The following is a 12,532-nucleotide window of genomic DNA, read 5'->3' on the forward strand; positions in this document are numbered from 1 at the left end:
TGCGGGGGACCTCCCCCGCTGCACTTCCGTGGGATGCTCCATCCACCCCACCACCTTAGCGTTCATGAGCTGTGCCTGGTACCTTGAGGCATATAGAAAAACATATAAAGCTATGTCTATGGCCGAATTGTTGAATCTCTCCTAATCGAATCGGAGGCTTCCGATTTGATATGGAGAGATTAATATGTCTCTTGATTTGATTTGGATTCAGCCACCAAATCGAGCTGAATCTCCTCTGAATCGAATCAATGACTGAAGCTTCACACAGCCCTACTGGAGACATCTAGGCAAGGTGTTGGCTCAGGAGCCAGCTCTAATGGCTTTATGCCATCAGCATCCTCTCCAGCCAGGGAAATCCTCAGCTGGCCAGCTATAACCAAAATCCAGCCCCTGTAGACCACTTTAGTAGCACAGAAGCACTGGATTTTAAAGGAGAATCTGGCTCACTATGCACAGGGTTCTTTGATATCAATAGCACAAGTTTGTTAGTTGTGCTGGGGCACTGAGTTATAAATTCCAAGTTCTCATGAAGTTATAAATTCAAGTACAACTCCAGGACTGAAGCCAAGAATGGGTTGATTGAGAAAACTGAAGCTAAATAGAGTTTATTTTACTTTTCCTCTTGCCTGACAAGTAGTTGTAGCTACAATAATTAACAGAAAACAATAAACTCTAAAAATTTACGTAAAGCAGTCGCATATTTTTTTCCTGGGGAAGAAGAAAAAGGAGAAAGAAGTTAGAAGTGACTTACATTCTTATTCAAGTGCCAAAGATTAAACTTAGGTGCAGGAAACATAGGCCAGAAAACCCAATTGTTTTGGTACATGGGATTATTAAAAATAATTAACATTTTACTCAGGCCATTTTCAAAATAAGTTTAATAGATAAAAGTTATTAACTGAGCTTTATTAAAGGATAATTACAAAATAAAACTTTTTTTAAAGGACTACAGAATGCCTCTAGTCTAATCAGAGTAGAGACTATAACCATGAAAAACAATTTGTCCCTGTCTACCAGTTTGTTGTTGGAAAGTGTTGTTACATAAGAAAAAAATGTCTCTTGACTATTCAGTGAGCAGTCATTTCTAAGATATTAGCCTCTCTTCAAACAATATATTGTTCTGTGATTTTTTAAGTATATATGTGTGTGTGTGTGTGTGTGTGTGTGTGTGTGTGTGTGTAGACAGACAGACAGACAGCTATAAACATAACTTAACCCTGGCATCTTCTAAAGTAGATTAGCATCAAAAAGCCACATAAAATGAACAGTGAAAAAGGAACATCTTAAATGACTAACCTCACTAAAAAACTTGCATGATTTTTGGAATAATTAAGACCTGCTGTTGCCAAACCAGATTATATAATTAGTGCCATTGGTTGCCTTTTTTTCTAGCTGAGTGAACTTAACTACAGACAGCTCCTCATTAGAGCTGTATTTTTAGACTTTAAGCCAGGAGTAGAATTCTTCATAACCATCCCAGCTTCTTGGAAATAAAAGACTTTTCACACTCCTGGGTTTTAGTACTTGGTATTAAGAATGAAATATGTGTGCATGTTAATACCACAGAGTTGAAGAATGAAGGTATCTGGACAATATAAGTGCTGAGTTAAAAATATTTTCTCAATGTTGGTACCATAATTGAGAATCTACAGACATCAGCTTCTTGCTGTTGTATATAAATTAATCATGTAACCCAGAATAATCACTGAGGAAGAAAAAAATTAACAGTTAAACTGACATACTTAAAAACAGAGTGTGCTGTAACTCTGAAGTTGTTCCAGATTCTTATAAGCAGGGATCCTCATTTTCTCTGGTTTAAAATCAATCCCCAATTTTTGGTTAAAAAAAGTAACCCCAAATCCATATTTTTCAGTGATTTAAATGAAATACCACTAAGATATAGATATAGATAGTGATGTTTAATCTTAATCATGGAAAAATGTAGATTTGGGGTTACTTTTTTAACTGAAAATTAGGGATTTTTTAAAATCAGAGAAAACTAGGATCCCTGCTTATAAGCAAGCATTCTCCTACCAGGTTAATAAGGTGGAAAATCTGGTAATTTAAGGGTTAAATACATTCATCCTCTACAAGTATCTGAATTAATAAAATAAATTAATTGGAGCAGAAACATGTTCTGCCTTTTATTTTATTGCCCCATGTATCTTGGGTTTATCTAAGGATATGGGTTTGTGCCACTGATATCTGAGCCCTCTGCTGTTCACAAGTACAGCCACTGGAGTAGAGCATGAACAGAGATGCTTAGAGGATATTGCACTGTATAGCACTTTCAGAAACACAAGGGCTAAAGAAGCAGTAGGGTCAAGCACAACTATAGGATATAAGGAAAGTTGGGCAATGGAATAAGAGGCAGCAGGGGATCTAGAAAAAACCAAAGTTGAGGAGAAGATGACTAAAATAAAGAACAGATGGTGAATGAAGGGACAAGTAGCAGATGCTGAAAATTGGGTGTTGGACTGGGGCAGTTGAGGTCTACATTAGGTTCTCAAAATAATTCAAAGATTTTGGAAATTTGTTCAACATCTGAGATACACAGGCATCTTGCCTTATCTTGGAAATAGCCTGGATACCCCATGCTAGGGAATTTAAAGTACAGAGATTAATTGAACACACAAACATACCATATATAAACTTGATCTGCACTTCACTATATAAAATGGAAGCAAAATTCAATAGCACTGAGAGCTACCTCTAAATTCAGATTTCCAATATACTCTCATTGCATAACAGTGCTTTAAGGGTTGGTAAACACACCCCTACTCCAAGTCCTGACTCTTTAACTACAAGGCAGGAAAGGATTAATCCCAATTCATCGTAGAATAAAGGAATTCTAGAGAGATGAGAGACCCCAGACACTGTGAAGGTCATTGCAAGGCATGCGGGGAAGGAATGTCAGAGAATATAAAGAAAAATTGTAGGCAGAAATCAGGAATGAGGCTAGATATAAGGTATATAATTAAAGGAGCCTAGGAGGGATAGTGGATATTTGGGATTGAGTATTTCCTAATTAAGGAGTTCGGGAGGGGCTGGAAAAGCCCAAAATGAGATGAGGATGACACGAACACATAAAGGAGATGTGTTAAAGCAACTGGTGAAGGTGCTGAGAGGAAATGGAAACAGATAATTTAGGAAATAACTCTTGAAACAGGGAGACATATGATTTTGACTGAAGGGGAAAATAATCTTTCCATGGTTACTGGCCCAAGTTCCCCTACCTAAAGCACTATTGAGGAAACTCTCTCAAGCCAAGTGGAGAAACTGGGCATCTAGCACAGAGTAGGAGCTTGGGGAGAGACAAAGATAAACCAGTAAAGCCCCACATCAATAGGATTGAAGACTGTAGTTCAAGAGAACTAGGGAAATATTTTGCTTTTTCTTAAGGATTCTTGTTACTTGGAATAGGAGGAAATATGGTTTAACTAGAAGCCCAAAGCACTAAAATAACCAGTTCACCAAAAAACTCAGCACCTAAGGAGAAGAAAGACTAAAGCCTATGCAACCTGATTTTCAAATGAGGTAAGACTACATTTTTCAGCAAGTTGCTTTTCTTATTAGGTAATGTATTTTAAATTTAATCACCACAAGGGGCATGTTTCACATTCAGAATAACCCTTATGGAAAAAAGATCCTTGTGGCTATATCCAGACTAAAAATTTACTGTATGCAGTAGTGGTGCCCTCCAACATGCTTCACTGCTCTATCCACAGTATTCCCCTACCTGGAATACTGTAGCTGCTGTGTATGACACCTGATATAAGTTAACTGGTAGGCCTGTGCAAATAAGGAAGTATTCAATTTGGATTTGGCTGACTTGGAGGATTGTGATTCGATTCTGAGATACGGATCACTGTCCTGAATTGATTTTGCCGAATAAACTTCAGAAGATTTGGCGCTGATTCAGAGGGATTTGGTGATTTGGATCAGCCGGGGAGAGGCATGCACAGTCAGGAGTCTGCAGGTTCTCCTGCAGCTCCTGGCTAACCTGCCTCACCCAGGTGGGCGAAGCCACGGGAGAAGTCCCCATGGCTGCCCAGCCCCATCCGCCACCCAGCCCCAGCCCCAGCCCCAGCCTAGTCCCGGCAGTTTAAAAAAAAAAAGCCCCATACTCACCGGCTACAGGAGTGGCGATTAGGGCCTCTGGGCGTTCATGGCAGAACCCCCCTGCATCACGGGGCAGTGGGGATCACCCCCCCACCTGGCACCTGCGCGGCAGCTGCCACATGGCATGGGTGCAGCGTGTCTCAGCAGGATGCCGCGCACTGTCAGGGAGGTGGGGTTGCTGGGGTGGAGCACTACCAGGCTCCAGCTGGATGCTGGAGCTGCCCCAGCTCCCAGACAGTGCACGGTGCCCTGCTGAGCTGTGCTGCACCTCTGCGATGCAACAGCTGCCACACAGGTGTCAGGCAGGGGGGGAGTGATCCCTGCTGCTCCCCACTGCCCCGTGTTGCGCAGAGGGACTCTCCCATGAGCCCTCACAGGTCCCAATCACTGCTGCCAGAGCCGGTGAGTGCGGAGCTTTTTTTTTGTTTTTTTTTAAGTGTTGGGAGGCTTTGCCAGGCGGGGGATGGAGCCAGGCAGGGCAGCCATGGGGGCTTCTCCTGTGGCTCCTCTAGCTGTGCCTGCCTCTGCCCCAGTGTGGGGAGCTGCAGGCCCTCTGTCCTGCTGCTGCTTTCCCAGCCGGCGTGAAGGGGCACAACGTAGGTGTGGCTCACTCCCGGCAGTAGCAGGGCACAGCCCCTGCTCCCAGTATTGCCGCACCCACATCAGCCATGTCACTGCTTGCCAGCCGGTGCAGAAGACACAGGATGTGGGTACAGCAGCACTGGGAGCAGGGGCTATGCCCTGCTGCCACTTGCCCCTTCCACCTTGAGTGAGCTGTGCCCACATCCCACCCTGGCTGGGCAAGTGGCAGCAGGGCAGAGCCCCGTCTCCCAGCGCTGCCATACCTGCATTCCGCACCCCCTTGCCCCCCTCCTCGAGGAGCGTGCCCCCCTGCCCCAGCTAGGCAGCTTGTCCCAGCCCCAGCCCCAATCCCTTACTTCCCCATTCCCCTTCTCTCCCCCCTCACCTAACCCCAGCAGACTTACCAGTTGGAGGCAGCTGTTAGTCTATGGCCGAATTTCTGAATCAGCCAAATCTTTTCCAAAGTTTTTGCTTCAGATCAATTTGGAGCTTTTACTTGGTTTCCCGATTCGATTCAGATTTGGAGATTCAGTCCCCGAATTGGGCTGAATCTCCTCCAAACTGAGTCAGCTACCAAAGCTTTGCACAGCCCTACTAACTGGCACTATGACTCATAGTGTTGTGCTTATTAGCCGCCCCAGCTTCATGGTTTCTGGGTCAAAAAGTAGAGTGCAGAAGTAATGCTGGGCAGTGGTAAGTTTGGGGTCTAGTTATTTTCCCATAATATAGGCATCTCAAAGTCTAACTCTTCCAACAGACTATTTGCAGAGCATCTAAGACAATAAATTATGCCAATCATATCAATTTGATGTAGAAAATAGTTTCAAAAGAAAAGTATAGTAGGGAGTTAACAAAAGGACATACAGTTGTTTCCCTGTCAATAATCCAATAAATTACTCACGCTGGTGGACTGTCTCCACAATATTTCCCAATTCTTTTAGCATCGTTGATTTCCCCACCATTAAACACTGCCACAAAGTCATATCTGCAGTAATTATCTCTCTCCACATCAAACTTCTCAAATTTTAACTCTATCACCTGCAGAAAAAGCATAAGTATCTAATTAAAGTTGTATGTAGGTTTATTAGTGTTTAATATGCTAAGTAACATCATTTCATAATTAAGGATTATTTCATTCATTTTGCCTTCAGTAAAGGAAAATTCCTTAATCACTTAACTGTTTGCTTGAATAAGAAGAGATCTTCAAAATATAGCTTAAATTTATTTTGTAGACAAAAACATGCAATTAAATGAAATATACTGGTGATGTGTTTATGAAAGTATTTTCAAATAATGATCTTACTTGATGTATAGTCTGTAAAAGATCGGATAAAAACTTAACATCCAATGTTTGGGTCTTGCACTTGTCATACATGCCTCCAAAGTAAACACAACTTCAAGCTGGGACTATATTTCAAATAACAGGATCAAAAATTTTCAGTGTCATTTACTTGCATGCTTATATGCTTAAAAGAAAAAGTAAGGAGGTCCCATTCAGCTCAAAGTCAACAGTCTTTTTCCACTGCTTTCAGCAGAATTTAAAAATGACCAGCAATTAATAACTGCAACTGCTGTGAGCTTCTAAGATAATGAAAATAGAGAATGGGAACAACAAAAATGTTATTGTTAAAAAAAATGATTAAACAGTAAGAAAACAGGACTTGGCAAGAAGGGAAAAGGTCAATGTAAAATAATATAAGGCATTATTTGCCAGTGAAAACTGTTTAGTTTAGAATCTGGTCACTATAAGCCTTTGGAATTGAAATGGAGATAGAAAAGCAAACACAAAGTTTTTAAAAAGTTATACATTATAATGATAAATATAAGACAGTATTTGGTTCTTAAATTTAATTTTAACAGTCCTCCAGTTTTTTCTATGTACCTGAATTTTAGAGGATGGGATATTCAGATTCAAGTTGATTATACAAACCCATCTTTTTTCAAACAGTACCAAATCAGACCAGTGTGCCAAATCTCTAACATTTTATGACTGAATGCACACATTATCAGTAGAATACTTTTGTTTCCTTTCATGGGTGCGTGTCTCCACCTAAGGGACCATTAACTTTCTCCTTTTTGAATCTGGAAGCCAAAATGGGGAATATGTAGGGTCAGTAGGAAACAAGCTGAAAGGTATGTGGCTGAGTGAGATGGATGCTGCACTGATAGGGAGCAGACCCTAGTTCCCAATGGGGTAGAAACTTCCCTACTGTGCTTAACCCAATGAATATTAAATGTGTGGTGATGCTTCAAGAGAAGGGCTGGAAAAGGAACTGGATAATCTCTAATTTGGTGCCTAGTAGTTATGGCACTGTGCTGGGAACTCAGAGGGCCAGGTTTCCTGATTCCTGGATAAGTGCCCGAACCACTCAGATATTGGGGCTAAAATGTGGGAGGGTCTTCCTCCTGGTTTTTCCCCAAACTTATGCTGAAGTGTATGCATATGAAGTCATGTGCCTGCACCGCCAGAGCACAACCTACTGAGCATTCATAGTTTGGTAGGACCAGGTTTTCTTACTATTTAATCTTTTTTTTTTCTAACAGTAACATTTTTGTTGTTCCTATGGATACACTAGAAATAGCTGATTCACTTCATTTGGTGACATTTGTGCAAAAATGTGCACCAGCACAACAGATCAACTTCACTAGGCAAAACATACATCACCCACTGTCCTGCCCATTGATCTTGTGGGACAACAGGCGACATGTTTCCACTGCCAGAGACATTCCCCCAGCAATCTCCAGGGTGTATCTGTGGAAGTGGGGAAAGCTGGTGTTCCCCACATCCAGGGGCCCATCACAGAAATTCCTGGAGGTGTCTCTCTGAAGTGGGGAAAGCTGGGCAGGTGCTCCCAAGGATTGAGGGACCTGATCCTGCATAGCAATTCCTGGGGTGCACAGGACCCAGCCCCTCAAGCCTAGAGGGTGCCTGCCTGGGATGCAGGCAGCTCTGGGTTGCCCATACTCTCCCACCATAAGGCAAATAAACATCTGTTGCAATAAAGTGGCACAAATTATTAGCACCTTTTATTGGGACCACATTTATTGTCTGTGGGCATCTATTTACTTTTGCTACTGGTGGCAAAAAGACAACAAAGGACTACGCCTGTTTCCACTCTTACACATCCACTCTGCATGCAGAACAAGATCACAAACTATGATTAAGCACTAAAAATAGCAGCTACATGGCTGGAAAACTGCCATTTGGGCATGTATAGTGAAACAGGATTCTGCCCCTTAATGTTTAAACCAAAATAAAAATAAAAACTTGACTCAATAGTCTGCTCAAGAGCTCTTGAGTAACTCAAAAGCTCTGCTGTTCTGTCAGAATTATTATTACAGAGCAGAGGCTTAAAACCATTTATGAACAGCAGATCTCAAAAGTACAAAAGATAACTATTACATTTTTCAGGCTAACACAGTCCTGTCCCAAATCTTCACTACAGGCTTGGTAAAAGTTTTCAGGCATGCATGAAGATATGTAGGAAGAACCAATGTAATTTGCCATTTACATTCCTATTGTTAATAATCACTGCCTATCCACAGGACTGTGAAATGACTTGTGTATTGATAAATGCAGGAAATACTAAGCTCCATCTTAAGATCCAGAAAAACATCTTGATAAATGGAAATGAATTAAAGATCTAAAGAATACATTTATCTGGGAAAGCCTTTTCATCTGAAGGATTACAGGCATGAGCAGGGGATTTAAGAGGAAAGTCAGAGTGCCACATAAAAAGAATTTAGAAAGCTGAACATAGTTATGAAAAGCAACGTACCAAACCTGCTTGAAGATAAAGGTATTCAATCATTGTGTACTTCCTGCCATGATACAGTTTCTGGAGCAGAAACCTGGGCAACAACAAAAAGATGAAGCTAAACTGAGACCCACCCAACAGAACAAGACATGATGTGTTCCATGAGTAGCATCGGGTGACAGAGACAAATCCCAAATCAGTCAAAAGCAGCTTGGGTCCTAATAAAGCCACTAATACAGTGGCAAGGCATACAATGAGGGCAGTGCATGGATTTTTCCAAGCATATGATGGAAACTTCAGACTATTAAATCATACTCTGTTTGAAATTTATGGTGGAAACTCCTAAGTATGACGAATTCCAGTGCACATTACATGCAGACAAGCAGGGTAATTATTAAAATGATGTCTGTGCTTTTTAATGGACATTTAAGAATTCTGCATGGATGTTTTGATAAAGAATATACCACAGACCCTACACATTTGGTCAAACTTCAAGATGGTGTTCTTCTTAAACAGATCACTTGTACTAAAAACTTTAATCTAAATACCATTAGGTATCTGTTCATTAACAAAAATACCCTTCCAAAACCACTTCTAAAAGTCTGACTGGGTGCCCAAAAGTTATAGAAAGTATCATATGGGGAAATAACATTCTGAGTTAGAGGAAGTACACAATAAGAAATGGAAAAGGCTGAAAATAATGTCAGAAGAAGAACAGAACAGTGAAACATGCAGGAAAACTGTACAACACATGAAGAAAAAGTGTATATGAATGGAAATGCACTCTCTGAAAACACATGAATATTTCCAGGTAATTTGGTATCTTTGAATGTAACTCACCTGATTCTTTGGGGCTACAATATGCCAAGAGCAAGTCACTCCTGCTGGATAATCTCGATCAGGCCAGTTGGGAGTTTGAAAAGACCCAGAAGGCTTGTCTAGTCGTCCCCCACAGTACTGGTCCCCTAATAATATAAAACAGACCAACAGCACAGGGAAGGTATGTAACACATTTTATACAACTGTTTTCCTAGGGCCAAGTCCCAGCTCTTATGTATATCCCTAGTAACCAAACTTTTATGTGGAGGGGTTCTCTGCTAGGACCCAGAGAATACTCACCGCTCTTGCTTATCCCTGTGTGTGTGTTAAGCAAAAGGTTTTCCTGAGGGCAGTGAGCATCAGAAGAGCACTCAGTGGGTGTCTACATGTGTATTTACACACACCTAAACTTAATGCACCTTTGTTTAAGGCATATTAAGGTGATTTAGGCATGAGTTTACAAGTGGATGTACTGATGCACATTAAGGCGCATTAAATTTAGGCACAAATAGCTAAGCGGCATTATCACACATGCAGACGCGTTAATGTACATTAACACTGTCTATCCATTGGTGCACATTGTGTTAATACACATTAGTGCGTCTACACATGCTACACATGCTAATGCCACTTAGCTATTCACACCTATATTTGATACCTGCTTTACGCAGGTATCAAATTTAGGCTCACATAACCTTAAATCACCATTTTTAAGGTGCATTAAGGGTGCAAACATGTAGACACGCACTCTTAATGCATCTTAAAAAATGGTGATTTTAGGTTAAGCCTACTTAAGAGACACATGTAGATGCGCCCAGTGACAGCTCTTTCAGAAGCCTCTGGAGTTGTGGTCATGATGCATACCCTGATGCTTTCTCTCCTAGACAAGGGAGTTTGGATAGCAAAAGGCTACTTCATGCTTCATCAGAGTAACACATCATAAGGTGAAAAGGGTTTTAGAGACCACCTCTATAGTCTTCCTATCTTATTCAGCATAATCCTGCTAGTTCCATCGTATTTAGGGCTTTCAGTCAATGGAGCAAGTCTTTGCAAATGACTGATTTGGAAACCATTAATCCCTAGCCTGTATTGTCTATCTAGTTTGGAGAGACTACATATCCTACACTGTCATTTTTCTGCAAACTTCATGTTAGTATTAGATGAATAGGTTTGATTTCTTGTTTTCTCCCTCAGTCTAGTTTTCATGTGTAGTCTAAGAATATATTTTCTTGGTAAACAGAGACGGAAGAAGAGCTAAGGAACTCTTCATGAATGGCACGTGCCCCCAGCAGCTGAGGGGGGCACGATTGTGCTGGTGGCGGCAGGAGCGCGGCACCGGGAGCACGCCAGAGGTAAGCAGGGAGCTCCCGCAGATGCTGCTGGCACTGTCAGCGGCGGGGGTGGGGAGCAGCAACCACCCTCAGGCGCTGCCAGCAGCAGCGGTCAGCGGGGATTGCTGACCACCTGCAGACGCTGCTGGCGGTGTCAGTGGTGGGGTGGTGAGTGGCGACCACCCAAAGGCACCACCCCTTTTTGCAGGGAGTGCACGGGAACCTATCTTAAAAAAACTGGGTTTTTGTTTTTGTCACTCTAGGTACACAGCTCTACAAACAACTTAACACAAAGCAAAAGGATTTCTGCTTCCTGCTAACTGTCTGTGTGCATGATAAATGGAAACAAAATTGCAACCATTTAGCCTTCAATGGGTTAAAAAAGAAATCAAATTACAGCAGGTTAAAAAAGGAATAGGGACTTATATGGGAGCTACTGGTGTATTATAACACCCTATGCCCCTACACCCTTCTACTCCGGGACAAATAGGGTTATTTTGTTTTATTTTTTGTTTTGTTTTGGTGGTGTTGGGTTGTTGTTTTGTTTGGAGGGGGGTTTCGGGGGGGGGGGGGGATGTACAGGGATTTTATCTAAAATGGCACTTTCTAGAAGCCTTTTTTCTTAGAAACATTTTCCCCCTATTTTCACTCAGACCTTAGTCCAGGGCATACTATTCCTACACCCAAAATAATTAACTTTATCACTTATGTATGTAATCCTTGTCTATAATAAGTGAGACCTTTATTTCTGTGCCAAGGATACACTATTTATCTTCCAAAACATTGGCAAATCTAATTTTGATATACAAATACAGTACTTCTGCCCTCATAGTTTTAACCATTAATGTAGCTCTGTGTAGTTATAGTGGTCTTTAAAATTTATATAGCTATAAATTACCTCTTTCATGTGGTTCTGCTGCAGAAAACATGGCAATGTATCCATTTCCAGCTGTATTGGCATCTGAAATCATTTGCACCAACATCTTATTGCCACTGGCAACAAGGGCACCTGGTTTGAAAGTACCACAGAACCTGCCAAGACGCTGTCCATTGGCATGGCCGTTATACACATCTACAAAGTCATATCTGCACAGATTGTCACTTTCCAAGTCGATGTACCTAAAAGAAAGAACTACCACCTTTCCTTCAGGGACCTATAGGGGGAAAGAGTAACGTATCTTAAAAATCTATAACAATCATTTGTTCTGGTTACTTGTGAATCTATTTTCAAATCCCTCTCCTTATTCACCTGTCAAACTCTTCTTCTTATCCATGTCCCAAATTAAGGGGTTTTTTTTTATCCTTTTGGACAAATAATGAAAGTAATAAGTTTAATCCTTTTCACTTGCCAATATTTCATCCTGCTAAAGAACGTTCTGTCTAAAGTGGTACCTTGACAAATGTGGATTACTATTGTGTTCCCATCAGATCCCATTTCGGCTTCAGACTCACATTATTCTCAAGCACGTCCTTTTATGGTAACTCTACCTAGATAAGGTCAGTGCCATTTTTTAACTTCAACCAAACAATTTAAATTTAGCTCACATAACAAGAAACTGTTAACTGCCCTTTGTTCCCCTGGTTACACCTCAAATTCATAGCTTTATATTAAGTCATTAATTTTAGAGGATTTAATACTTGCTGCTCACTTTTAATAGAAACACACACAATACTAATTTAAAAAAGAAAAAAATGGAAGCTTTAAGGCTAAAGCTGCCCAACAAACTACTACACTGACTCTAACTTGCTCCACAGATACAACGGAAACATTTGTATAGATAAAGAATGTATAAATCTACAAACTGGCTGGAGAGTTTTAATAATCCATTAGCATGTGTTGCTGATTTTTTTTTTGAAAGAAAAAAAATGGGGAGGGGAGAGGGGGAATGTTGATAATAAAGGTAATCTGTGCCTGGACAC

General features: G+C 41.1%; 1 protein-coding gene across 2 annotated transcripts in view; it reads right to left on the reverse strand.

The window, feature by feature from the left end:
* PCOLCE2 (procollagen C-endopeptidase enhancer 2) overlaps positions 1–12,532 on the reverse strand; it is a 43,359-nt gene that overhangs the window by 15,511 nt on the left and 15,316 nt on the right. For both annotated transcript variants that reach the window (XM_059730998.1, XM_059730999.1), the window contains exons 3-5: positions 11,511–11,766; positions 9,303–9,427; positions 5,606–5,742 (exon numbers count right to left, since the gene is read on the reverse strand). In XM_059730998.1, coding sequence (XP_059586981.1) covers positions 5,606–5,742; positions 9,303–9,427; positions 11,511–11,766 — 518 coding nt within the window. The remainder of the gene's footprint in view (positions 1–5,605; positions 5,743–9,302; positions 9,428–11,510; positions 11,767–12,532) is intronic.

This window comes from Alligator mississippiensis, chromosome 7 (assembly GCF_030867095.1).
Source record: "Alligator mississippiensis isolate rAllMis1 chromosome 7, rAllMis1, whole genome shotgun sequence".
Taxonomy (NCBI): domain Eukaryota; kingdom Metazoa; phylum Chordata; order Crocodylia; family Alligatoridae; genus Alligator; species Alligator mississippiensis.